The sequence below is a fragment of the Plecotus auritus genome, assembly GCF_963455305.1.
Source record: "Plecotus auritus genome assembly, chromosome: 13".
NCBI classification, from domain to species: domain Eukaryota; kingdom Metazoa; phylum Chordata; class Mammalia; order Chiroptera; family Vespertilionidae; genus Plecotus; species Plecotus auritus.
The window spans coordinates 26,356,761-26,384,088 of NC_137779.1; the positions used below are offsets into that span (position 1 = coordinate 26,356,761).

General features: G+C 51.7%; 1 protein-coding gene across 1 annotated transcript in view; it reads right to left on the minus strand.

Annotated features, from left to right (window-relative positions):
* Positions 1–235: 235 nt before the first annotated feature.
* Positions 236–27,328, minus strand: part of TTC28 (tetratricopeptide repeat domain 28) — a 401,892-nt gene continuing 374,799 nt past the window's right edge. Inside the window, exons 14-23 of the mRNA XM_080649649.1 lie at positions 23,654–23,798; positions 17,941–18,120; positions 15,258–15,978; positions 12,711–12,835; positions 10,298–10,529; positions 9,651–9,727; positions 8,135–8,158; positions 7,048–7,177; positions 4,274–4,381; positions 236–2,812 (exon numbers count right to left, since the gene is read on the minus strand). Of these exons, the coding sequence (XP_080505775.1) occupies positions 1,182–2,812; positions 4,274–4,381; positions 7,048–7,177; positions 8,135–8,158; positions 9,651–9,727; positions 10,298–10,529; positions 12,711–12,835; positions 15,258–15,978; positions 17,941–18,120; positions 23,654–23,798 (3,373 nt within the window). The 3' untranslated portion in view covers positions 236–1,181. The remainder of the gene's footprint in view (positions 2,813–4,273; positions 4,382–7,047; positions 7,178–8,134; positions 8,159–9,650; positions 9,728–10,297; positions 10,530–12,710; positions 12,836–15,257; positions 15,979–17,940; positions 18,121–23,653; positions 23,799–27,328) is intronic.

Genomic DNA, 27,328 nt, shown 5'->3' on the forward strand with positions numbered 1-27,328 from the left:
GGCCCCGGTCACAGCTAAGATGAGGGTCCCTGTGTGGCTCACAGACATGGGATGTTGGGATTGTGGGAACCTGGCAACAGAGTTAGAAGTGGTTTTAGAGGCCTGGAGATGGGAAAAGATAATAAAATTAAGCAGCTAATAAAGGGAATAGGAGCTGGAAGGCTAGATTCTGGTTAAATCTAGTTAGCCAGAGGATTTTTTTTTTATTATTTTTATTTTTATTTTTTTTTGCTTATAAGGAAACTGAATAATTTCAGTCTTTCCACCCCAAAGCTTGATAATTACTTATTGATGACTATTCAAAATTTGACATTTTAAAAAACTTTCTGAGCTTTTAAAAATAATAGCTATAAATGCAAAGTACTATTGATAATAAAACCAAGTTGTTTATCCACATACAAAAAAGTCAGTAATGTTTTAAAAGCACAAAGTTGCATTTTAAATCGCAATTGCATAGTTCTGAAATGCCTGGATAAGAGTTATATAAATTTTTTAAGAAAATTCAAGTTTGGTTGACAGTGGGCCCCAAAGATATTTGTAGAGCTCAACAAAACCAAGTTCAGGATGGAAGCGCTGTTTTGATGTGAACTATTGCATTGTTACTGTGATGTTACAATATTATGAGACCAAAACTGCTACAATCTAATTTAAAATCATTGGCATTTTTTAAACCATTATTCTGTTTTTGGCTAATATAACATTTTCATGTAGAATTCAAGTTAGAGAGGTTTTATATATCCCACCCCCAGCCAGCACCTGAAAGCCTTAAAAAAGCTCTATTTGTATTTCTGTGTATAAAAGGTACTGCATATATACCTCTTAGCAAAATATGTGCTCCCTTTCCTCTCCCCACCCCAGAACCCTGGCCATTTTTAATACAAAAAACCTGTTGAAGAATCACATCAAAGATGAGAAGCAGAGAGTTCAAAGGTAAACATTTGGTGAAGTGTGTAGAAAATTCCATGAGCCTCCTGTACCAATCCCACAGAAGTCCTGGCTTTTGGTGAATCTGGCCCAGGGAAGCCACCATCTGTTGGCGTGGTGGTGCCCTTGCCTGGAGTGCACCCTTTGTGAGATAGCTGGTGGCTTTGTGGGGTGACTGCACTCAGACAAGGAGTAGGCCAAGCGAACGACAGGTCCTCTGCAGGCTGGTGCACTGAGTCCCTGGGCACAACGATGCTTTAGCATTTAGAGGAAGGAAAAAATCTTCCCGGGGACAGAAACTTGTAGCCATTGCCAGAAGGAAGTCTCAAAGGACGTGTGGGGGCTGCAGCAGGAGGGCCGGCGGGTGGTGGCAGCGTGCTCAACGTGGTGGTCTCGCTGCGCCAGTGTCCGTTGGGAGGGGCTTTTTGTGGTGTTTCTCTGTGTTGCTGCAAAGACAACTCCTTGAGTTCAAGCTTGTCTACACCTTCCTCCTTCTTGTTGTGCCGAGGTGACAGATTTAACAGACTGAGGACATCTCTTTTGGAAGTCATCGTTCCAGGGGTCCCCCGGAATATTTTCATGGGTCCTGTGGAATGCTGGGGTGTGCTCTGCCAGAACATCTTCAGGTTGTGCACAGCCTGCACCTTTTCATCAATGGCTGCCATTTTCAGTTTGTCAATGTCGGGGGCATCAGCTGGACTCGAGCGAGCGGAACCAGCTGAGGAATAGGAGAGAGCTGGGGACGGTGCACTACCAGCAGGAGAGTGGTGGCCTGAGCTTGGGGACATGTTCCTTGGTGATTTGGAAATGTGGGCACTGTAAGGAGAGCTGGGATACTTCAGTTTAAAGAGAGGCTGGTCAGTCAGGGAAGTCTGGGAATCAGAGCCGGGTGACGGGCGGCCACTATGCTGGCTCGGGCTGTCTTTGATGGACACCTCCAAGGTGGTGGGGCTGCTATATCCTGAACTCACCTTGGGCAGGGATGAGCTTCTGGCTGGGGGCTTTGGTTTAACAGTAATTGGTGATGGCTGACTCTTCTGATGGGAGAGGGTAGGCCTGCTGAACGCACTTGTTTCTGATGCTCTGAAGACGGCAGCATTATTTGGTATGGAAATGCCATCTTCTGGGTTATTATTCTTGCTGGTCTGACTGCCACCCCTCTGAAGACGTTCCACTGCAATAAGATGACTTTGTGTCTCCTCTAGAATTTTCTGGGCCAACTCTTGTGGATCCAGCTTTGGGTTGCTTTCTTCTTGGGATTTCACAGTGCTATCTGTTTCTGTGCTAGACTGGTCTGATTCTCCTGTATCTGAACTTGCTAGTTTCCCAACCTTTTGGAAGGGTGAGTTTGGGCTGGGAATCAGAGTCATTTTAACTGGAGAATTTGGAGTGCTTATGCTCCCCTTGGAGCTTATAGAAACTTTCACACCTCCAGTTGTCCCTACTCGGGACTGTTTGTAATCTGGTGGGAAGCGTATCTTTCTGTTTTCTTGGTAGGCTGCCAAAGGCTCAGTGCTAATGATGGAAAACCCTTCATATTCTTCTTCATCTTTGCTGCCTGTAGGGCGGGTCTGGGGGGATAGCTGGCTCCGAGGCAGGGTGGATCGCTGTGGGTAAGCATTCTTGGACCTGTCATAGTCCTGCCGTCCTCGGGGACCTCCACCTTCTGACCCACCCTCGGGCTTAGAGACAAAACTCATTGAGGAGGCGATAGAGCTCAGACTGTACACAGAGATGGCGTCCGAAGCGATGCTCTCTGCACCGGTGGGAGAGAAGGGAGGGTGCTGGTAGCCCAAGGGCAGAGCATTGGAGACAGACTGGGCCGAGGCCAGGGACTCCAGGGAAGACGAGCTGTCAAGGCTGAGGCGCTTGGGCAGCTCAGTAGAATCTAAGACAAAACGTATGTACCCAGAGGGCAGTTAGAATTCTATATGGTTTTTTGATTCTATATTGATTTTTTCTTTTAAAACAACAAGCATCTTTATATGCATAGAAGCTAGTAAAGAATTATACAAATGCTACTTATATACAACTTGAATTCATCTTGTAATTCTGAAAAACATAGTCCTGTTGGGAAAAGGACATCTTACATAGGGACAGAAACACCCTAGGAGACCCCGCCACAACCACCATGCACTCTCCACTCTGCTCCCTATCTCCTGGGACCCCCACGTCTGCCTCCTGCTCTGACCGCACGCAGCCGGTGGGCAATCTATGATGTCCCCTGTCCTAGACCAACCCCCCTATCCCTCCAGCTCTGGCCCTATCGCTGCACATTCCAGCAGCCTCCTCAGGAGTCACTCTCTACACTGCCTCTCCTCCCCCTTTCTCTTAACCAAGTCCACTCAGGCTTTTGTCCTCCCAGTTCTCGTAATGGTCACCAATAACGTCCATGCTACCACATCAGTGTTCACTCCTCAGTTCTGCAGTCGATGGCACCCTGCCTTCTCTGATGACTCCTTCCCAGGCCTCTCCTCATCTTTGTGACCTTTGAACCCTGGCATGCTCACAGTCCACTTCCCTTCGGACCTGTATGCACACATGCAGCTCCACCATAGCCTCTCCCTGAACTCTAAACTCTAGAACCAGCTGCCTATGTATGTGTCTAATGATACTTCGAAACTGAGTATGTCCGCTCTAGCCTGGTGGCTCGGTTGGTTGGAGCGTCGTCCTGTACACCAAAAGGTTGCAGGTTCAATCCCGAGTTGGTGCGCATATGGGAGGCAACCAATTGATGTTTCCTCTCTCTCTCCAATCAATAAAAAACATATCCTTAGGTGAGGATTAAAAACAAAACAGTACGTCCAAGATGAAACTCAAACTCATTTTTCCTGCTACTTTCAAGGTTTCAGCAAAAGGTAGTCCCTTCTGGTAGTTGTTCCAAAAAAACAGGGTATCACCTTTGATGTCTCTCTCTGTCTGACATACATTCTTCAGTAGATCCTGTTGGTTCTGCCTTCAAACCATGGCCACCTTCCGAGCCAGCATTCCGTCTTCACTGTGTATAGCCAGCTTGGCCCATTGAAGGTCAGGTAGGCAGGTGTCCCTCCCAGGCCTGAGTGACCTGGCTGCAACTCCTCCCTATTCTGTCTGCTCTACGGCCTCTGTTTCACTCTGTAGTCCAGGATGCTCTGCTTGTTTTCTTCATAGCACTTGTCAGCACCTCATCTAATACACTACATGTATTTTAATTGCAAGTTGCATAAGAGCAGGGAGTCTCTTTACTGCTCTTGAACAGACCCTAACACATACACACACAAAAAGGTTTCTTCACATTTCTTTCCGCTTCCTAAAATGTTGCTAGATGTGCTGGTGTCTGACCCCAGGGGCGCTGGGGCAGAGCTCTTACCGAAAAGGGCGAGCAGGGACTGGAGTGCAAAGTGCATGGTTCTTCGACTGGCTTGTTTCCCAGTTTTCAGGATTACTTCCTCTTGACCAACTTCACAGAGATCAAAACCTAGAGGAACAAAGAGTATAAACATCTGCTTCCTTAAGGAAGATTCCACATCCTGAAAAGGATGAGAGCTGTAGGGCTCCTCATACAGTGTTATGGGAACCCCCACAGACCCCTCCGCAAGCACCCTGCCTGGGACTTCCAAGTCCCTTCATAGAGCATTGGCTGCTTTCCTGCCTGACCTGCCTTCTTGAGAGCTGAGGGTTGGAATTAGTAAGGCTCATTAACATTTGTTTTCTCCATTCTTTTGTAGAACAGTCCACTTAAAGGAGTCAGGACAAAAACTGGCCACTCTCTTTGGCATCGGGTCTGGTATGCAGAACTGGTGCATGGGAAGGTGGAAGCTTCTCAGTGGCAAGGACGGTATCTTCATACGTGGTCAGTGTCTGCTGCTGAGGGCTTTGGAGTGAGCTGTGATGGTGGAGAATCTGAACCTGCTCTCTCGGCTGAACCACCCTGCAGGGACTCCACTCTGCCAAAGCCCAGGAGGGGCTGCTCCCCGAACCTAAGGGTCTGACTGAGACTTGGGGCATAACAAAGAGCCTCCTGAGCAAGAGGTTGACTGAACTATTGCCACAGCACTCCACCTTCTTAAGAGACGCTGCAGAGGCACCCAGTGCATCGCCCCAGGAAGAACTCGGGAGGAAGAAGCCAGACATGCTGTGATGAAGGGCTGTGTCCACAGAAAGGCATCGCTAAGCAAGAATTTAGGGCCTGCAGAGCCTTCAGCATGGAGAATCTTCCCTCGGCCTCCTCAGCAGGCCAGTGAGCTCTGCTAACCACGCAAACGCTTGGTGGTGAAGGCACGGACACAGGCACCTGTGATACCAGGCCCTTTCCCTCCTTTGATCTCACTGTTCCAGTGATAGAAATCTGTAACTTACAATGCTGCCATGTCAGCCTGCTGTGCCTTTCATGACGGAGCGTAATTACTAAGTGAGACATTTGTGTCTATGTATTACTCTTACTCAAGGATTCTGATATTGGTGTAACACTGTCTTTACTTTGGGAATTAGGTTTATTCAAAGAGCCACTTAGCATTCTGGTTGCTATGGGACATTTTCCTCCCTGAATCATAAACAGTCCCTGAAAGCAACAGGAAGGTTTCAGCATTTAAAGACAAATTAATATAAATGTAATATTTTAGTTAGAAACCTCTACTTTTACCAAAAGGATTCTAATAGAACTCAGTCCTCTAAATAACTAACAGCCCTGTGATGCGTTTTGATGGCATGTGTTTCATGTTGAAGACTGGAAAGAAGGTGTCTTTCAGAGCCTTGGAGCCCTCAGAGTGAGGGAGCCACGTCTCTAGATGCCCGGCCTGCAGAGACTCCTCGCTGCCACGCACGTGCCGCCCCCCCCCCAGTCCACAGGATCTGGAAATTATAAGTATGTGCCTTGAGTATTAATGGGATTTGGAAAGTACAGAGAAGTAGAGAAACATCAAGGAAAATCACCCACAATCCCAGCACCAGAGAGCCAGTGACACACCTGACAAAGGGCATCGAAACATCCAGTTCACAGGTAAGGAGGTCTGGCTCCATCACACCTACACCCAAGGGAGGCTTTTCCTTTATAAAGAAAGGTCTTGGCTTCATCTCCTTACCTAACCTGTGTTACTGCCCCAAGACTAGCCTACAGCCGGTCATGGAAGTGAAAAGAGATGTGTCCTGAGTATAGACCTGGCCTTTCTCACTCTTGCTCCATTTGCTACTGACCACTTTTATTTAGATAAAAATTTACTATGTTTACCAAGAAGACTGCTTTAAGGAAATACAAATCATAAAGGACATCAAAGTGCCTATTCACGGGGGATGTGTGCGGTGGGGGCTTTGTAGGTTTCCCTTGGTACCTTCAAAGACAAATGGAGCCAGCCTTAAGTTGAGGTTGGCTGGGAAAGGTCATCTACAACGGGTTAGAAAAAATGGCCCAATACTGAATATCTGGGCCTTACAACCAGAAGAAAATTCTTCTTTAAGGACTTGCTGTCCTGCCGTGTCTGGTCCCTATAACAGTGAATTCAGGCTGTGTCATCCTCTAAAGACTCCCCATTCTCAGGTTAAAACCAAAGCCATGCCATGTCGTCTCGGCCCCCCGTTTCTGCCCTCCCCCATGCCAATCACTAGGACTTGATGCTTTTTTCTGTCACAGTGTGCCTCACCTTAGAGTAAGGTGCCTCCCGTCTGTCTAAGAGGGCAGGGCCTTTTGTCCTTGGCTCACTGCTGCATCCCCAGTGCCTAGGACACGGGCTGGCACATGACAGGTATTCGAAAAAAAAGTTAGGATGTGAATGGCTCCCAAGCAAGTCACACAGACACTTAAGTGGAGCCAGGGGAGTTATGTCAGGATCTGCCTCAGTCAAGTTACAGTATTGAAAAAGGAAAAGTGAGCATCCTGGATTGAACAAAGGTCCTCTACATGCAGTTCTCTACTGAATCTACCAGATTCATTTTTAAATGACCACAAATGAGAGACAAAGTCATAAGGGAAATGGGACAAATCTGGGGAGCTATTTCGGAATTGTACTAAACCACTAGAACCTATGAGGTAACTATTTGAGTAATAAGATATCTAAGGAGATAGAAAACCCCTGAAAGTCTACCAACTTTACCCAAAACTTGATTTTTCAAAAATAGAACTAAAGAAACCAATTAATAAGTCTTTCCTACCTAGAGCCGCCAGGAATTCGTGACAGCCCGGGAGCCGCCACAGCTGGACACTGATGGAGACTTGAATGGGAGCCAGAGCAAAGTCCTGCTCCTTCTCGCAGGCCTGCAGCTGGACCAGCACCTGGTGGAGCTGAGTAAGGGGGAACACGTGAGCTCCTTCCCAAGTCTCTTTCCCCTCCAGCCCACCTAGGATTTGTCCCTAAGTTACTCTTATCTCACCTGTTACTGTCATCACTAATGAGCTTATATTTGTATAGCATCTGAAATACTCTTTATAGTGTCTTCATGCCTGTGGTTCTCTCTGTGGGAAACTCAGGGGCAGTGGGTTGTTAGGAGTTATGGGCCGGCCCACAGTCAGGGTTTCTGCTTCCAGCCTCACATCTTCCCTTGAGCACACTCGCTGCAGGGCTACTGAGCACAGGAGAGGGGCTGGGGGTTTATAGGCCTGGTCATCTCCCTCTCTTTTTGTCTATTTAATTAAAACCATCTTTATGATCTTGAGGTAAACGGTGAAGAGGAATCCAAGGTTACATTCTAAAGCAGGGGTGGGGAACCTTTTTCTGCCAAGGGCCGTTTGGATATTTATAACGTCATTTGTGGGCCACACAAAATTATTAACTGAAAAATTAGCCTGCTCTCTTTGGTCAAGCATTTCATTAACTCATCCCTAATAACTTGGCAGAGCCACACCAAATGACTTCTTGGGCCTTATATGGCCCGTGGGCTGGACGTTCCCTACCCCTGCTCTGGAGCCTCAGCACTCAACCCGCTGCAATGCTGTGATGTTTCGGATTTCCCAAATCTATAAACACTACTCCGTTGCTTCTGCTGTTCTGATGGAACTGAAAGGTCAAATCAAGAACACAAGAGGGTGGAGCAGGAAAGGGGGAGCCAGAGCAGAGGAAGGGGATGAACTGCCTGAGCGAGCGGCACTAGTCATCCCAGCCCGAGCGAGTGTTGGCATGTGCATGCGACTCCGAGAGACAGCACAGCACGTGTGCTCAGAGCATGCCAAGGGGACCTCGGGGGTGGGTGGGTGGGTTGAGGGGCTCACCTGACAACAGTTGCTACTTAAAGTAGTACTCACCATTCCAACCATATTTTTAACAGCCTTCGGCCAGCAGATTATAAGAAAAAGAAAGAAAAAGAGAGAGAAAGAAGACAGTTTAGACTCAAGCACAGGTTGTTATGCAACACGAGCTGACCACTGCTTTAGGAAGCGCCATACCAGGCCTGAGGCTCTGACCGGGAGGGGAGAGGAGCAAGAGTCAGCAGGGACACACAGGAAAATGAACAGCCACACCCAGACCAGAAGCACTCGGGGTCAAGGGGCTCAGGGTCAACCAGGTCCTGCCCTTCCTTGCCAGGAGAGGAGCAGGGTAGGTCAGACTCAAGTGGGGAAGGGGCACAGTGGGTATGAATAGGCCACTCTAAACCAAAGTCCATAGTGACTCAGGAAATGTCCACCAGCCACAGTGGACAGCCCAGGACCATTCCTGGGGCCAGGCAGAAGGATATCAGGAAAGTCCCTGTGCTGCCACCAAAAGCAAGAAATTAAGCAACTAGACTCAACTTTTTTTTTGTAGAGCACGGGTTTCTGGCCCACCTGGGTTCATTTTAAGATGCAACATTCCAGAAGTGTTGTCCTGATTCTATTTAAAAGCAGATGTAACACACCTATTACAAAATGAGTAGGAATTTAATGAAGGAGCCAGATCACTGAGCTATGTTCAAATCCAGGCTGGAAACAACCCCACATATGTGGAGGCTCCAGGCACCACTCAGATTTTCAAAGGTTAATTCTAACTGGAGGAGCTTGATTTCCATGTAGAAATATTTCTGCTTAAAATGATATCTGCTGATAAATATGTAATAATGCATATTATTTTTTCAAATTATTACACTCAGGAGGACTAGAGAAAAGTGTTCCGTGCTCTTCAGGGTTGCTGCTCCCTCCAGAAGCCCTCGTACCCAAGGCTATCACCCTGGGGCTTGTGCCAGACCTTCTAGCCAGTAGGAAGATTAGGAGCTCTGAGAGTCAGAATCCTCCAGATACCTGAATTAGATCTACACTGCCTTAACAGAAAGCCCTTTTTAAAAAACCTGCTGAGTGCTTTTTAAGTAGAGCTGTTTGGGATCACTGCTGTGCCTTGGGGGCTATTTTGTTGCCAGTGGCGTTCATGCTTTGATCTGAGAGTAAGTACTGGAACACCTGTAGCCAGGCTGGCCCACACCTGCTGGCTTAGGGAAGGTGGCTCTTTACCACTTGTCAGTCAGCAGGGAAAATGGGTGGGATGACAAGGTGCAGGAGACCACTGAATGGAGAGTTCCGAAAATGCCCTGAGATTACAGGTGACAGCAGCCCCTTGAGTGTCCTCTGAAGGGCCTTAAGCTCTTGGGATTCAGCACCCCTCTGTGTCTAGCACATGCTGGGGAGGGCTGTTCTCTTTCTCACAGCTTTTGCCTCTTCCTTCTAATCACAAAGGCTGAAAAAAACAAGTGGACTACTTTACTTGCAGATTCCTATTCAGGGCCAAGTCACCCTCTTTCTAACTTGGCATGGCGCCCTCAAGCCTGGGCTCAGCCGTCCTAGCTCGACTCACCCGGCTGATGAGCTGCTCGCCCGTCTCCGAGGCAGTGATGAGCTTGCAGAGGGCTTGGAGGGCAGGGTTGGGAAGACCTAAACCAAGAAGACGGAGATGGGTGTTATCCAGAGGGACCTCTGAACCCACAGTCCTGCTGCCTTCCCAAAACAGTCTCCAAGAAAGGCAGGTTGCGAGCAAGAACCAGTCCTGACCCTGCTGCAGTCCTCCAGGTGCAGGGTCACACTTCCAGAACCCTGTCTCAGCCACTCACGCAGCATCACCCATCTGAGTGATGCACGAAGGGCAGCCCTGAGCTTCTGCACCCACTTCACTTGGGGAGGCTGCACGGCTCTCATACCCGAAGCTGCTGATTAAATATTAATAGGGGCAGCTGTTCACCCAGCATTACCTCATGTCACCCAGGAAGAGGTAAAGCCAGGGCAGTACCCTATGTGCAAAGAATGCCTTGCCGTTGCAAATTGAAAGATCAAGTCAAGAGCACTAGTTTCCTCTAAATCAGAAGTCTGTGTCTGGGACTCGGCCATTTCTCAAGACACTCTCCTTCCCAGCTATGAGATCCAGCATCCTGGTGAGTGCAGGGGCCACGGCCACCGACCCCTCTGCCCAAGCAATTAGCCAGCCACTCCAGCCCCGCCCTGGCTCACCCAGCAGGGACTGGATGGTGCTGCTGCACTGCTGCAGCCGGTCGCCTGGGTCGGAGGTTGGGAAGAAGACAGCTGCTGGCAGGCCACTGGCTGGGGGGTCCAACCGGAAGCCCACGGCGGTGAGGAGGGCCTGCCAGCCGGGAATGCCACCCACTTTGTTCTCCACACTCTGCTGGGATGTGTACATGGCATTGCGCTGCCCGTTCTGAATGCGCTGCAGGGACTTCTCCACCTGGAAGAGGAAGAAGGAAGGGAGAGTGAGGTGCTGCTCTGCTCAGGGGCCAGCCCTGGTTTCTCTGAGTGGCTTTGGGGAATATAAAGCCCCATCTATGAAGCCAGTGCAGGGCACCGGGTCCTGAGGACCATGACATTGCAGCAATGGCCCGGCTTCTTGAAAGGGAGGCTGCAGAGGGGAGGGATGTTATAATCAGAGCCAGGAAGGGCTGGTGCATCACAGAAGAATTCTGCCCCTCCTGCCCCAGGCTCTCCTCCACAGACACTAAAGTGATTTGTCTGAAAGCCAGTCTGAGGTCAGGAGCCTGCCCAAACCATACATGGCTACCCATCATTAGAATAAACTTCAGACCTTCAAGACCCCCCATTCAGTGCCCCATACACCAAACAGTGCCCATCCCAGGGCCCTGGCTGGCAATACCTTTCCAACTCATGCTTCACCCCACAAGACTTGCCTCCGGGACCTGTACCTCCTCCATGATCAAGTGGCCCTCCCCACTTCTAGGGCCTAACCCGGTGCCTGGGACACGTGGACTGAACACATCAAGTAACTACGATGTTAACTCTCCCCATGAGCACTCCATAGCACTCCCCACAGCCTCATACCTTCCCCTGGCAGTTCTCTTTATAGAGAACTTCAGTCCATCCTGAGATGCTGTTGCCCTGGGGCACGTGTGCCAGCACTGGAGGGACAGAAGAGTCATTCCAAGATGTCACCTGACACTTTTCTTACAGTAAAATCCTGTTGCTATGGGCTGATATCACAGGCAGCAAGAAATGAGTGCTCCTGGGCAAGACGGATACTAGCCAGCTGGCTGTCCATCAGGCTGGAAAGGCCTTGAAGACACTGCACACAGGGTCAAGGGGCACCCAAAGTGATTAGAAGGATGTAAGGGCTGGTGAATGTGACCCATGGCCTCTGCAGTCAAACCAGATGAAGCCAATCATGAAAACCCTTCAATGTGCCTGAGGAGCCTCAAGGCCAAATGGGGAGCCGCTGAGAGGCCTGGCTCTTGCTTCACATCTTGGCCTCGGAGAAGCAAACCAAACAGGTGAGAGGGCAGTTCAGTTATTTAAGAAAAGCTGTCGGGGGGCTGCTGCAAGAAAGAGGGTGACGGGCTGACAGGACCTGAGAAGGGCCCCAGTACTGAGCAACTTAAGGGCTCTGTGCAGTTTCCAGGCACAGGCAAAAATTAGTGGAGAAAGTCTCCCCCAATCCTCAAAACGTGGGCACAGCTACCCTGCAGCAGGCACGTGGGCTACGTTAAGTCTGGCCTGAGAGCTAGCAGAGGTTTTCAGGTTCCACGTGCCCACCTAGAACCCCGTCCCCAGACTAAACTTCCCACTCCCAGGGCCCATGTGGACTCTTCACTGGGTCCGCCCTCGTACACACCTCTGTCCTCTGAGGTGGCCGTGGGGCAGCTGTTTGCATCGAGTTTGGAAAGAGCCTGGATGTGGTGTGGGCTCCTGGCTAGGACTGGGCTGGTCTTTCTGGCACAGAACTCCAAGGAGGTTAAGAATTCTAAATTATTGGAAACTGCTTTCCAGGTTGTCAAGGTGGAAGGGTGAAACAAGGTTTATATCTCTATTTCTTGGCATTACGTATAACTTAAATGTGTACAAAATGTCATGGGCCCGCCATTTGTACTCTCACCCAAGTCCTGCAAAGATCAGGGCTAGCCAAGGTCAAAGTCAGACTTAGATTCTTCTTCCAACTAAATTTAGGGGAAAGCCAGAGTCATCTGACCATAAAATACCATCTCTCAGCTACTGGAACACTATTGTGTACCAGCTACTCAACTTTCCTCTAATCCTCGCAACAACCTTGAAAAGTTCAAGTTTGATCCTCACTTCCAGATGAGGAAATTGAGGCTCAGGGTGCCAAGGTGACTTGCCCAAAGTCACATGGCCCAGAAATGGTTGTGGTGCAGGCCCCCGCTCCAGGTCACTGCTCAGCTGCCCCCCCTCGGGGTCTTGGCGAGGACTACTGTAGCCATCTGTGTGACATCATACATTATGCCCATCACCTGCACCAACTAGCTTGACCCACAGGCGTTTGGGGACAATGTCCCCTCCACCTACTCATATGTCCTGGTGCTATGGAAACCAGCCTCCCCTTGTGCATTTCTGGCAGCTTCTGCTCCATGGGAGCCTCGGTGAGGGCTCCCCAGTCCCTTACCAAGTGCAGCAGCACTCGCAGGGCGTCCCGCGCACGCTCCGGGTGCTGCAGGACCTCCGTGAGGGCCTGGCCGACGAGCGAAGAGGGGCTGTTCAGCTTCACGTCACTCCCGATGAGCATGAACCCTGTGGAGAGCACAGAGGGAACCTCAGAGCCTGTTGTCACCTCTGCTGGGTTAGCTCTACAGCTCACCCATTCCGCAGTTACCCAGCAGAAAGAGGGGCTGCCCAGGACAGCTGCTCTATGGGCTGGACTGTGGAGCATTCCACTCAATGGGGGGCAGTCTGTCACCCTTCAGTCCCCTCCCTTTGTAGAATCAATACTGCTCAGTAGGTGTGCAGTGCTGCTTGCAGTAATATTTGCTCAGGAAACTGCCTCTACTTTTCCACTGTGCTGTGAGCAAAGTCAGGGAAAGGATGTCCTGGGCCCACGAGGGCCCTTCCCTGGCTTGGCCACCATCTGGAGGAATGATGTCCTTTGTTTTCCCTGAAGTACATCTGTGTCCGTCTGGTACATGCCCAGGGACACAGATGTACTTCTGTGTCCCTGGGCATGTAGGGGACAGGTGTGCATGAGTCCTGGGGGCCACTGGAGGCACTCCAGCTGTAAGAATGAGCAGCTGAGCCAGGCTGGGAAGGTCCACACATCCACCTAGATCCCATCCCTCTTCCCTCAGCACCGCTTTGTAAGGAGGGCTGGAGGAGACACAGACAGCGCAGTCTCCTTAAGCCACCAAGCAACTTTAGGCTAACCTGCCCCCAAATAATGGAGAGAAAGGGTTTTCTAAAAGAATGAATGAGCCAAAGCTGGTTTTAAGGGTAATGGGACAGCATCATTAAACATCATTTTCCCCAGAACACAGTTGTGCCTTTAAAACTATCTGTCACTAAAACTAAACAAAAATGCCATGTCCCTAAGTACCCTGGGAAGACAGGGAGGGGCCTGCACAGAGGGGACAGGGGACGTGTCAGGAATAACTTCTAAGCACAGGGACCAGGTTCCCACAAACCCTGCGGAATGGTCTGTGGGACTATAGGGCCGAAGGCCCTTCTGATTGATGGAGTGTGTATAAAACAGACATCGTGTGCTGAGGTCTCCGTGACTGCATGAAAATCACTAGCACTGCCTCTGATTTCTGCATCTGGCAGCAGAAGCAGCTCAGCAATGTAGCCAGCCCCACCCCAGTGCCTGCCTGCCTGCCCACCCATGAGGTGAGGGCCACCAAAGACCAGGCCTGTTGGACCAACTAAATGTTTCTCTCCAGCCACGAGAATAGGATAGATTCTACATCATTTTTTTGATACCTTAAAAAAACACACACACTACAGCTGTGTTGTGCTAGTGATGTAAACAAATGTTTCTATGTGTCAACACAGCTCATCCGCCTGGCACCACACAGCACAGCTCTGCACCCAGGGCCCCTGCAGGCTCCTCGTTGGCTGGCCTGCTGGGCCTGGGAACACCATGGCTCCACTTCAGGGCTTATCCAACTTCGGAAAGTGACACCAACAACATCAGTACATGTCAACTGGATTGATTCTGGAGGAAAAGTAAGTTGAAGGCTATTTTGTTCCCAACTTTTAAATATATCCATAGATGGTACATTTTTTGCCATTGAAACAAAATACAAATGTTTGTAAATAGTATGTTTGATGTTCCTCTGCTTCTCAAGGTTTAAGACGCTGCTTTATGGGTCAGTACTGTCCCATTGGTGCAGCGTCCTGGGAGATGTAGGGACCAATTCTGAGAGAGCACCACGGACTGAAGGTCATGAGTTGTATCAGCAAAACCACTGCAGCTCGGTGAAAGGCTGGTGGGAGAATGGCCGAAGTTGGGTTTGGATCGCAGCCTATCAGGGAGGGTATGGAGGGTTCACAGGGACCCTGGAGGATGAAGGTCATCATATGGAGCTGAGAGACAGAGTCCCTCGTCCCCCCTCCTGAGATCAGCTGTCACAGGGAACATTCTCCCTTCACCCCTTGCGGCAGGCCCACTCAGAGCGTGTGGTTTTGACTCTCCAGAACGTGCAGTGCCTCACACATCATAAGACATTCAACCCCAACCCACTCAAAGATCATCTCAAACGTGGGCAGGAAGTTATCATCAGCATCATCATCTTCATGTTACCACGGAGCTTCAGAGAGGGTTAGTAACCTGTCTCAGGTCACACAGCCTGGATGCAGAGCTAAGTCAAACCCAAGTCTTCTGAATATCAAATCTAGGGTCTTTCTACCACACCACTCTCCTACAGTCGTGGGATTTTACACAGGATGCCATAAAGTGGCCATTCAGTAAACACCTCAGGAGTTTCACATGCACATTCCGATGGCAAACTTCTGCTCCCTGGTCAAAAGACTATTTTAATGCCATGGTAGTAAAAGACTGATTTGGCAGAGGGCAAGTCTCAGCAAAGGAGGCTCTCTCCCAGAATCTTCCCATGCTGCCTTTCCCAGTGCCCCACTCTGCCCTCGCCACCTCTCCCAGGCTGTGAGGACCGACCTGGGAGAGGTCCCTGACAGAGGCGCCAGCTGGCGGCCCTGCGCTCACCTGCCCAGTTGGAGGGGTGCGAGAAGGCCTTGCTGCTCTGCACCACCTTCATGGCCTCTCCCAGGGCTGCGCTGGCTTTCAGGCTGTTCAGCAGGGACGAGTAGAAGGCATGGAGAAACATCTTGGAAGCAGCCACAGGTACAGGCCACAGAGACACGAGGACACACTGTGCACCCGCAGCCAGGAAGGCCCGTGTCAGCGCGATGACCCCATCGGCTGTGACTTTGCTACTGGACTCCTGAGAGGAGCCGAGGACCACCAGCTTCACCGGAAGCCGCAGGTCCAGGATGTCGGCAGCTGTGAGCAGCAGCTCCTGCAGGGGTGGGCAATCCGAGATGCTCTCCCCATCACTGGTGTCGTCCTGCACCCGCAGGGACTCAGGGATTGTGTAGGGGTGGCCGAAGGAGCTCTTGCTGCTGGTAGGGTTGCCATCCACACTGGGCGTGAGGACCAAGGCCGAGAGTTTCCAAGAGATGTGGGTGGCAAAGTGGACACACTCAGCCTGGGTCAGGGCACTCATGACCCGCTCTTTGGTGGCCACACTGCCCACCAGGGGCTGGCAGCCCAGAAGCTCCGACACCATATAGGCTTCCTCTTCGGCTGATGGCATCGGCCCCCACAACCACCTGTCCATCACTGCTGACGGGAGCTTCGGGTTGCCAATGACAGCTGCCATGGAGGTGGAGCTGGAGTAGGTGGGCGGGGTTTTCCTCAGATGAGACTGGGAGGGAGGAAGGACAAGCAAACCACTGTTAGACTGGCTGGGCTTCTCAGGAGCCCAGGGAAGGCCAGCTCTCCTGTCAGGGCTGGTCTACCTTGGCTCCACCTGTTCTCCCAGTAACCTCATTCGCTCGGATTTTCAACACCTACTGACACAGGTGGGTGTCTTACTGAGAATCACACCTGCTATGACAAGCTCTTGAAAATAATCAGGACTGGGTGGTAAGAAGGCTGCTTCTCATTCGTCAAACCCCAGGAGGGGTGGGAGCAGGTATTTATGGGACAGAATGTGTTGGAGGCGAGGGTCTGTGGTGCCTGCCTGCCCTGAGCTTCACCCCTACAGACCCTCCCTGTGTGCCCCTAAGTAAGGGGAAACCCACTCCTGATGAGTCAGGGCGTAGGGGTGGCTTTGTTTACAAAGCAAGTCAAACTCAGGGGAAACAGGGCCAAATTAAGTCCTTCAGAGACATGGCGTTCTGAAAAGATTATAGTTCCCTTCCACAGTGTGTGCTGCAAAGTAAAGACATCACTGAATTATAAAAGCAGCAAAAAGAAGTCCCAACAAAGTTCTGATTTTCCTGCCATGATGTCTTTTGGTGCTTTCTGGAAAACATCAAATATAATGTTATTTCAAAATAACTTTTTTTTATGTCTACACTTGGGGATGCCTTAGACTTGGGGTAGAGAAATGCCTGTTGGGTGCCTGTCAGGAGACAGGACTCTTCCATCCCCTCGTGGCACTGGCAAACAGCCAGCTCACTGTTGTCACCGACATGAAGCTCTCTCAGCAGAGGCGATCTCTGATCCCGGGGTGCTCCTGACAGCAGGTGCAGTGAGCTTGCCTGTGTGGCGCAGCATCCAACCAGGCCAGCTCACTTTGCATCTGGCAGTCAGTCAACCAAGGGCAGAAGAAAAACTCAGAGAAAATAATTTCTTTCACTTTGAACCGATTCTGTCCCATGAGAAAGGTACGATTCAGCAACAAAAATAGCCAAAACTAAGACCCAAAACCCCAGAAATGACGTAGTTTAAACCATGCCAATGACCAAGGCCAACAGAGGCTGATCAGGCAGGTCCCCTGGGGGCCACTTGCACCCTGGTCCTCCGGTCTGGGTGTTTCAACCTGCAGACACTCTCCCCTCACAGGTGGCCCATCTGACCAAGCCCCGCCTGATGGTCTGAGGGGCTCTGAGAGCAGCTGGCAACCAGAGGGCATTTAAGTTTGAAGCTAAGCATTTCATTCAGGTCCTGGTGGTAATGACAGCCGAGCAGCTGGGCCAGGAGAGCGGGGAGCATTGGGCTGTGAAGGACCAGAAGGAAGCCAGGGTTTCAGGGTCTCTGAGTTTGGAAAAGGGGGAAAGAATTCAGGGTTGGCTGAAAAGGCTCTCTAGTCAGGTGGGCAGGGCCAAGGGTGGCTGACGGGTGAGATGTATGACTGGATGGCCCACTGTTGCCCCCCTGATTTTCACGGGGGGCTCTTCCCATGCTGACTTTTTTGCTGAATGAAACCCTTCCTGTCCCCTGAAAGCTGCCTCATTTGTTTTCAGTTCTTTTGATGGCCGATGGCACTCGTTTCCACTTGACACTAATCTTGTCCACCATTGCTGCCTGTGGCCCTCCGCTGGGCAGCTGGAGGGTGGGATGAGCAAGGCACTCGGGTACTCGGCCTGTGGCCTCCAGCCTGGCTTAGTGCCTCCTAGTAGCTCACAACCCTGATGTCACAGCAAAGAAATTGAAAGAGAAACGACCCATATTGTGGCTTCCTGAAGTAGCAAACATCTGTCGGGTCAGGAGGGCTGTGCCCCTGCCTTCGGACAGATCGGAAGTCACCCTACCCACCTGCAAGCTATACAATCAGCAGTTTGAAGAGATCACATCCTATCACTTCAGACCCCAGTCTGGCCAAAGACCACGCCCTTGTGGACCTGAGAGCGTGGCACCAACAGGCCTGCCAGAGCCTTACCTTGGACTGCGGGCCAAGGGCACGGATGGACGGGACGGCAATGAGGGTGAAGCGTTCATACAGGTACTCATTGGAGGAGCTTCCTTTCAGGAGGGCGAAAGGGATGAGGTAGAGCTCCCCCTCCAGAACCAGGACCAGCTGCCGGTGCCGGCCCACAGGGCCGCTGGAGTGCATCAGGCCCTGCAGAGCAAGCACAGAGGGCTGACACGGGGCCTGGCAGGGCTGGGCTCCCACACACCAGGCCAACCCTGAGCAGGGGGCTGAAATAGGCCCGGAGGACCAGGCACATCTGAAGGTCCACGCGGTTGCATGGTTGATGGGTTGGGCACTGCTCACAGCAGCATCACCACGTGGGGCTTCCATTCTCTATGGGTGTATTTCTTTCTAAAAGAATTGCTGATGGAGACCAAGGCTGCATGGATCTTGATAAACTAAGAAGAAACAACTGGGACACTGGGCTGGGGCTGAGCGTGAATAAAGAGATGGAGACTTGCCAGGACTTGGTGAACTGGGAGGAAAGGGAAAAGGCCCTGAAATGCTAGCCTGGTAGATGGGGAGACTAGCCTGGGAGATGGCTCTGAACTGCGTATCCCAATTTGTAGACCCGGGTCCTCCTAGGACAGTGCCTCGTAGATGCTACTGAGCTGGCACATGCCTACAGCCCTGGGCAAGGCCTGGATGGGACCCTGTCCGGGCAGCGAGGCAGCAGGCGGGTGACAGCAGAGTGGCCTGTGGGCAGACGGGTTGCACGGCGGAATGACAGCTGCGTTAAAAGGCAGTGGGAAACTGATTGAATGTGTTGGAAAGGATGCCCTGGAAACAGTCTCCGAATTCTGCCTCCAGCATATGCGAGCATTGCCCTTGTACAGAAAGATTAGCTATAATCCAATGTGAACTTGAAGAAAATAAAGTGACATCTCTATCCAAATTCATATCACCTGTTAGATGAAAATGGAGGGACGATTCAAGGAAATGCTACTCTGCACCTCCATATGTCAGTCTAGAAGGGCTATTTGCTGGCTTCTTAAGTCCTGGGTTTGAAAGATAAAAGGGTTCAGCATCAGCCCTGCACCTGCAACTAACAGTCCCACAAGTTCCAGCAAAGACCCAGACTCTCTGACCTCTGAAATTTCTACAAGTGGATCTTTTGAAGTAGAACAAGACAAGAAAGCCAGGTGTACTACAAGCTGCCTGTGCCCCCAGGAAGCACCCCTTCATCCCCAGCAGGCTGGGACCCTGCCTGTCACAGTGCAAGTCCAGGCAGCAAATAGCTGGAGAGCTGGCTGGGGGTCAGGCAGGACAGGAAGGGGAGGGGAGGGACGAATGCCCAACAGGCAGGGGCAGCAGTGCCCCAGAAGTGGCTCTGAGGGGCTGTTATTAGTTTATGGCCTCAGCCTCTGAGATACACTGGGTTCCCACAACCAGTACTCCTGTCAGGTGAGCAGTGCTGAGCTTTCTCAACAGAGGCCCCTGAGGGGAAGGGGGAAGGGCCCTCCTGCCAGTGGCCTAGGTCAGTGGTGTGTATGTGAGGCATCCAGGGGAGCCCGGTGACCTCGCAGTCTTCACGTGGCAATAACCTTCCCACTGCTGTGTCTGCATGGAAACCTGTGCACTTGGCAAGCCTCTGTCCCACAGGCGCCTGGACTCCCCCTGCTCAAACAGAACTTTTTAAGGCAGAGGAACCTTTTCTGTGATGCTTTGAAGAATCCTGGCATCGTGGGTGGATGGATACAGTTTCAGCAAATATCACACACAGTAGTCCCCCATTACTCATGGGGGCTGCAGTCCAAGAACCCCAAAGGATGCCTGAAACCACGTATGATACCGAACCCTACGTGTTCTATGTTTTTCCTATGCATACATGCCTATGATAGTTTAATTTATAAACTAGGCACAGCAAGATATTACCAATAACTAATGATGAAATAGAGCAATTACAACAACAAACTGCAATAAAAGTTATGTGAATGTAGCATTGAGTAGAATAAGGGTTACATGAACACAGGCACTGTGATGCCGTGACAGTCAATCTGACAATGCAGACAGCTGCTGTGTGACCAACAGGGGGGTAGCACACAGCATGGAAACATTAGACAAAAGGATCATCCCCATCCTGGCAGGGACCGAGTGAGATTTCATCACCATACTCAGAAGGGTGGGTGTGCAATTTAAAACGCATAAATTGTTTATTTCTGGAATTTTTCACTTAATATTTTCCAGACCATGGTTGACTACAGGTAACTGAAACTGCAGAAAGCAAGGGGAAGACTCCTGGACCTATTGTAAGTACCTCTCAAACCATGACTAAAATCTACCAAGATTTAAGACACTGTTTCAACCAGAAATGCAAGAGTAAAAATTCAGCCGAAACCGGTTTGGCTCAGTGGATAGAGCGTCAGCCTGTGGACTGAAGGGTCCCAGGTTCGATTCCGGTCAAGGGCATGTACCTTGGTTGCGGGCACATCCCCAGTAGGGGGTGTGCAGGAGGCGGCTGATCAATGTTTCTCTGTCATCGATGTTTCTAACTCTCTATCCCTCTCTCCCTTCCTCTCTGTAAAAAATCAATAAAATATATTTAAAAAAAAAGAAAAAGAAAAAGAAAAGAGTAAAAATTCAGCCCACTCAACTGTATTCTTGGCCAATCAGACAGCACCCCTGGCCAGCCTGGAGAACCCAGGGGAGGGTACGGAATTGGTGCTGGAGAAGCATCACCAACGGCCACTCAGTCTGCAGGGACCAAGAGCCGAATCAGCCAAAGGGGCTGCTCACGCTGCAGGAGTCTGTGCAATAGGGGCCTTCTCCCCTTCGGAACTGACCTCATCAAAATGAGCCCATGCACCCTCAATGGCAGGAGTGCCTCAGTGTACCTGGAACCTGCCAGGGAAGGCTGAGATAGAGCCAGAACCCAGATGACTCTCACCCAATCTCACTCACCTGGGTGAGAGCACCATTCACCTCGTGGGAACTTGCTGGCTAGTCGGAGCTCTCACCACTGGTTTCAGGGGTACAGATAGCTTATAAGTAATTGCCTCCACTTTTCCTTCTTCTAATCAGCTGTGGAGATGCCTGCTGTCCTTGGGTGATGTCCTCATTTGAATATGACTACACATCCTGCACGGAAGTCAATTAGATAGCCTGGCGGGGGGCTGCCAGTCTCAAGGGCCTCATCTTCCATTCCACACTGTGGAGTCAGTCTGGCTGTTTCCATGGACAAACATTCCCTGGCTCTCTCCGAACCCTCCAAGCTATTTAGAAAACAGGCACCTGAATGGTCAGTCTCATCTCCCGGGCACCTGTGCGAGGGTAAGCTGGTTATTAACGCTACTTGATTTTGCAAGAGTCCTTTCCCCCAGAGCAGTAGTTACAGTCATGACCCAGCCAAAGCCAAGCTCTCCTCACGGCTGAGCCCTTGGCAGGGCCAGACCCCTGCCTCGCATCTTAGCTGAGAGGTCTGGGTGAATTACCAAGCTCCCGTGTTTAGGAAGGCAGTTTACCAACCTAGCCAGCACGAACAGCAAGTTTTGTGTTTTTTGGTTTTTTTTTGTTTGTTTTTTTTTTTGGGGGGGGGGTGTTTATTTGTTTTCAAACAGCCAGTTTTCATCAAGTTTCTGGGGTTCTGAAACAGGTAACTCCATTCAACAGGCAGCCCCTCTCATCAAGAGCAGCTATCAAAGTCCTGCATGTGGGCTACCTGTCCTATAGCCTTGGTTTTTAAGGCTGTACCTACAGGAAACCGGGAACTGAAATGAATGGAAATAATAAGGACGGCAAAGACTGAAAGAAGTCCTAACTCCCCAAATGGACTTTTAAGGGGTGATCTGACCAAACCCTGAGGGTTTTCCTGTTCTAAGTCTGGTTCCTTGACTAACGCAGCTTCTGGCTTTGGATGAATCACCATCTGCAAACTGAGGGGTGACTTGTGACTGGACATAAACAGGGTCCCAGTCCCTTTCATCCTAAACACTTGCAACATTTCTGTGGTGCCATTTTCTTGGTATCAGACAGGATTTGACTTAATGACTGGCGATGGCTCATGTGCCATCACATGCAACTGGGCCATCCTCAGAGACTGGACATGCTCACCCCATCCTGACAGCGAAGCGCAGTGTGCTTCCAGGAAAGAGCCCTGTGGCATTTCCCTTAAGCCAGAGATCAAGTCAAGCACTGGTGCAGCCCAGGACGAAATATTCTGTTCCACGTTCCTACTGGCTGACCAGTCCCTTAGCAACGGGACTGCGGCTAAACAGAGGCAGTTGTTCAAATAATTACAAGCCCCACGTGAAGAGGCTAATCATTTTAGTCTTGAAGTGTCAGTGATTCATAAGCGTGGGTTTGCAATGAAAATGTGGAGTGGCTCTGTCTGGCAGTGGTGTCGCGTCGCCCTCTAGTGGCCGCAGAGCAGTGGGTGTGCCTGCTGTGGGAGCAAGGATCCAGGCCTCCTCTCCAGGGGGCGGCCTGAGGAGCTAAGGGGCCTCCCCAGGCTTCCTGTGGCCCTGAGGCCTCCGGCTCTGACCCCCCCGCCCCCCGCACCTGACCAGCCTCAACATCAGACATGGATCTGTGTAAATACACAAACAAACAACCGGGTGCAAGTGGGGATGGAAAGAACTCCTGATGAGAGCCCAGCCTTTCCGCTGAGCGTTTTTCGTGAAACACTATGAGTGGAGCACTTTAGTAGCCACTGCACAGCCCTTGTTCTGGTCACTTATGACAACGGCCTCTGAAAGGTGCCCCTCGGTATCGTTGGAAGCAGACAAACTCCTTCCATGTTCAAACACTTCCGTCACAAGAAACAGCTGTAAATATCAGAAACTCAATGCCTCTCTTCAAGATTATTCCACAACCTCGTCACATCGCTCACACAGTGTCGCTCCTGGAGGCAAGGGGGGCCACTGCCTTTAGGACACCGTCACTCGTGTCTGGGGCAGGGCCTCCCCTTCTTTCCTTAACTTTATGAAGATGATCTCAATCATTGTTCTAACTTGCTTAAGGCTTGAACCCTTAATCATGGTTTGAGTCTCGGTCAGGGCATATGCCCCAGCTGTGGGCTCGATCCCCAGTGGGGGGTGTACAGAAGACAGTCAATCAGTGATGCTCTCTCATCATTGATGTTTCTCTCTCTTTCTCCCTCTTCCTTCCTCTCTGAAATAAAGAAAAACGGTGTGCAAAGACTAGGGCCACAGAAATCTGGCCACAGCCGCTCTCAATCATCTGGAGAAATACAAGGCCAGGGTATCTTGGACATTGGATTCTGATGGAGTCAGTGACTCCGGATATTGGCAGAGGTCGAGGGATCCGTTCTCACCAGAATGCACAGACCTTGAAGTTGCTCGGGCAAGACCCTCCAATGAGAGGTGGGGCCTTGAGGAAGCACCCCAGCAGGGTGCGGAGAGCCACGGCATGGGGGCCTCTCCCCCATGGTGTCTGCTCCGGCGGTTCCTACAGGCTACTGCTGGGGTGTGCCCTGAGCTTCCAGTGTCTGAGGGAGCACATTCATTCTGTACCTGGGATACAGGCTGAACTTGCCAGGCTAGTTAGGAGCAGAGCTAGGGTCTGAGCCTGGATCTACCAACGCAGAAGTAGCCAACTTTCAAAGGCTGACTGAGAAGCTGGGCAGAGAAGGCTGGTATTCTGGGAAACCTCCACGTGGGCACAGAGCAGTGAATGATGCACCCTGACGCCGAGAAGCCTCACGGCCCCGGGGGGCACTTACCCCTTCCATGGGTGCAATGAGCAGGTCGTACAGAGCGCGGAGTGGGGGCCTGGCGAAGGAGCTCTGCCTCCGGGGAAGAGATGAGGTCCCGTCCTTGGTGGGTGACATCGTGTTGCTGGCCAAGCTTGTCATGCTCTGGCAGCTCCTAGAGAGAGGGGCCAGGGATCAGGCAGGGCCTTGCCACTCCCCCCACGGTGCTCCAGCTCCTGGGAAGTGGACACTGCCCACAGCCAGAGCTGACTAACATCCCTCCTGGCATGGCCCCTTCTCCTCCTTTTCAGGTAACAGAAACAGGAGGGTAAGCCAGCTGCACTCAACAACTCACATTTCTGGGAGTTTTCCCGCATAATCCAATGTCCCAAAGTGCTGGTCAAAGGGTATGATTACATCCTTGCGTAGTGGGACCGTGTGGGGGCAAATGTGGGGCCATGAGAATCAGCAGCAGCCACCACACTGAGGGAGACAGTGTCCCAGGGCCACCAACCTGCGGGCAGGAGGCTCGGACAGGACAAGGAGCAAGTGGGCCCCAACCTCGGCCCCTGGGCAGCCACAGGAGCCCAAGACGCACTGGCCCAAGGCCCCCCCCCTCCCCCCAGCAGGGCGGCATTGGGAATATCTGAGGAGCACTGGCTGCAGAGCTTGGTTTTGCTTTGTTTTTCATGTTCCAGTGTTTGCGGGGAGGGCTGTATTAACACGGACGTGTTTTCAATCCCAAGGGCCCCAGGTTTCACACGCCCCACACAGGAAGAGCACATTCGTTCATTCACTTAGAAACTGCTTCCTGAGCGCCAGCTACCTGCCAGGCACTGCAGAGGCCCCGAGGACCTGCAGAGGACAAACCCCAAGGTGAGCAGAGGAGGCAGCAGGAGGGAAAACAAACCCTTTTCCAATGCAAGGACCAGGCTGCCCCATGCAACTCCCTGGCCCTGCCCCACAGCCTGGCTGGAGTGGCCTCAGGACAGTCCCTGGTGAGGTTTCTGCAGGGTAGTGGGCAGTCTGTGGCCTCTTAACCTTGATCGAGACACTGGCACAGTGTGGGGGTTTCTGTTGAGTCCTCAGGGACCCTTAAGGATAGACACCAGCTCTCACACCAGACACACTGCTGAGCTTTGCTAAGTTCCCTGGGCTGCTGCGAGTGGCAACTCCTTGTCACCTAAGAGAAAACCAGAAGGTGTTTCCCTCCTGGGCCGGGCCAGGCCAGGAGTACGGCCGTCACATGAAAAGATTTAAGATTTCTTTCTGTTTTCCAGACTTGGCTTCCACCCTGTCTTCCCCCCACCTATTCCGTGTTCTCAGCAGTGTCCCCGGGACCTCAATTCTAGGGTTATGAACAGCCAGGCTGAAACCACCCCCCCCAACCCCCCTGCTCATTGCCAGGGAAGAAAGAGCCAAGGACTTGGGGGCCGAGAGCTGCTCCCTCGCTCAGGAAACATAATTACAAGCGACCGAGGACACGGCCTGTCTCTGCCATCAGAGCCAGTGAAGCTCGATAGCCCTGGAGTGACACTGAGGCTGGCTGAATGCCACAGCATGTGGCAGAGAGCAACGCTCCCCTGGAGGAGGAGCGGCAGGCGGCTCTGCAGAGGGGAGGCTGTGGGGGACACGCACTGTCTGTGTGCGCGCACATTCTTGGTTGATGGATCTCGGCCTAGAGCCCGCGCTGACATGGGGACCGCACAATGGGGCAGGAGCAGGGCCGCCCAGTGCCCTCCCTTGTGCGCCTTTCATGTTATGCCCTAGATGTGTGTCCGCCTGGACTCACGACCTGAGTCTGGTTACTCAGCCACAGACATCCATGTCCCTGAGCAATGGCTGTGGCCATAGGTCCTCATGGTGACAGATGGGGTTGCTCCATAAACCCCAAGGCTCTGAACTAAAAAGCTGGAGAAAGAGACCACAGCCCTACAGCACACACACCCCCATCCCCTGCCCCCTCCAGCTCTGAGCTCCTCTCTGGGTACAGGAATCCCAGCTGTGCAGGGAAGACACAGGGCTCTCCCTCCAGCTGAACCACAGTACACGACTTGTTCCAAAATATCAGAACCACATGCCTGACCCACCGGACCCCTCCCTGGGACAAGTCATTTACCCTCTGGGCCTCGCTGCTTCTGCTGAAAAGAGAAATGCAGCCACAGGCAGAGTGTCAGGATTAGAGAGAGAGACTGCAAAGCATCCAGAACCCAAAAGGAGGTGGGATTTTAGCTGATGGGAGTGAGTAGGACAGAGGCCTAGCGGGAGGGCAGAGAAGGGCTGGATGGCCGTGGTGTCTTTTTATTGAAGTGCCAGAAGCATCTAAAAGGGCCAACCACTCTAACCCTCCACATGCAGTGCTCTTGAGTGGAAGGCACTGAGCCCTAGAGATGTCCTTTTCACTGTGAACAAAACCCCAGAAAACACTCAGCTGCTGGTTAAAAACAACAAATAAGCAAAAACAGCCAACCAATCTGAAACAATAATTTAGGTCAAAGACTTTTTCGTCAAGACTCTGTCCCCTGAGCTGGAGGCATCTGTTCTGAGCAGCCCCAGCCTCAGGCAGCAGCTCCCTGCCCACTTCCTGGCTGCAGCCCCTACCTTTGCTGCAGTCTTGGCAGGAACTGCCTGCATTTCTCCGCAGGGCAGCCCCCACGCTTCCTCTGCCTTGACAGCAGCAGCAGGTGGGTGCGCTCTGGAGAGCTGTCCCAGGACGACAGACTCAGGGGCTGCAAGCTGTGGGAGCAGGAAACCAAGGCCAAGAGCAACAGAGGGCTCCTGGACCCCCGAGTCCTGAGGTGCAGGCATGGAGAGGGTCTCGGGCCAGGACCAGGAGCAGGACTTCCCTGCACTGGCCATGGTGGCCAGCGGGCCATGTCCTCACCTCCCGAGCATTAGGTGCCACAGCCACTGCGCAGACTGCAGTCCAAGAACCCCTTTCACGTGTCGTTCCTGCACTGACAGGGACCTGTGGTGCTGGGCCCGTCTGCCTAGAGATCTGCCTGAAGACATTCGGTAATTCAAAGCAGCCACGCTGTCAGCTGCTCAGCCCTGAGCCTGGAAATGTTACAGACAACACAGGGGACTCACTGGCCATGTGGCTCCAGCGAGGCTTGTCCCTGTTCTACCCCTTTTCCTGCTGATAAAAAAGGGGCTGAACTGAAGTTCTTGTAGATCTCTTCTAGTTTTAAAAAACAAAAAATTTACTCAACTTAAGAAGCTATCAAACACAGTGGCTCTTTTAACCCCTGCTGAACGACAGGCCACTGCCACACCCAAAGCCCTGCAGCCTCCTGTGCCCACTTGTGTGAGCATCTTTAAAGTGCCACAATCTGCCCAAGACAGCTGGCAACGCTGATACCGCCCCCATGGTCAGATCTCAGTTACAGCTGAATGGCAATGGGTCCTCCGAGCTCTAAGCCTCTGGCTGGCAGAAGTGTGGACAGGTGTGTGGGACTCCCTGCTGGCCTTGCAAGCACATCTGGCTCCTTCCCAGCACGGTCCCATGGCCTGGTGCACCCAGAGCACCGTGGAAGACAACCACGGGGTCGGGTCAGGGGTCCTGTGAGGGGACCTGCTATTGTGCTGCTTTGAATTCTGCAGGGCTTTCCAGCCTGGCTGACTGCTCTCCGCCTCAGCTCCTGGACTCAGAGGAGAGAAGGGTGTTTCTGCTTCTCACACCGGGAGCCTGGGTGGTTGGAAACA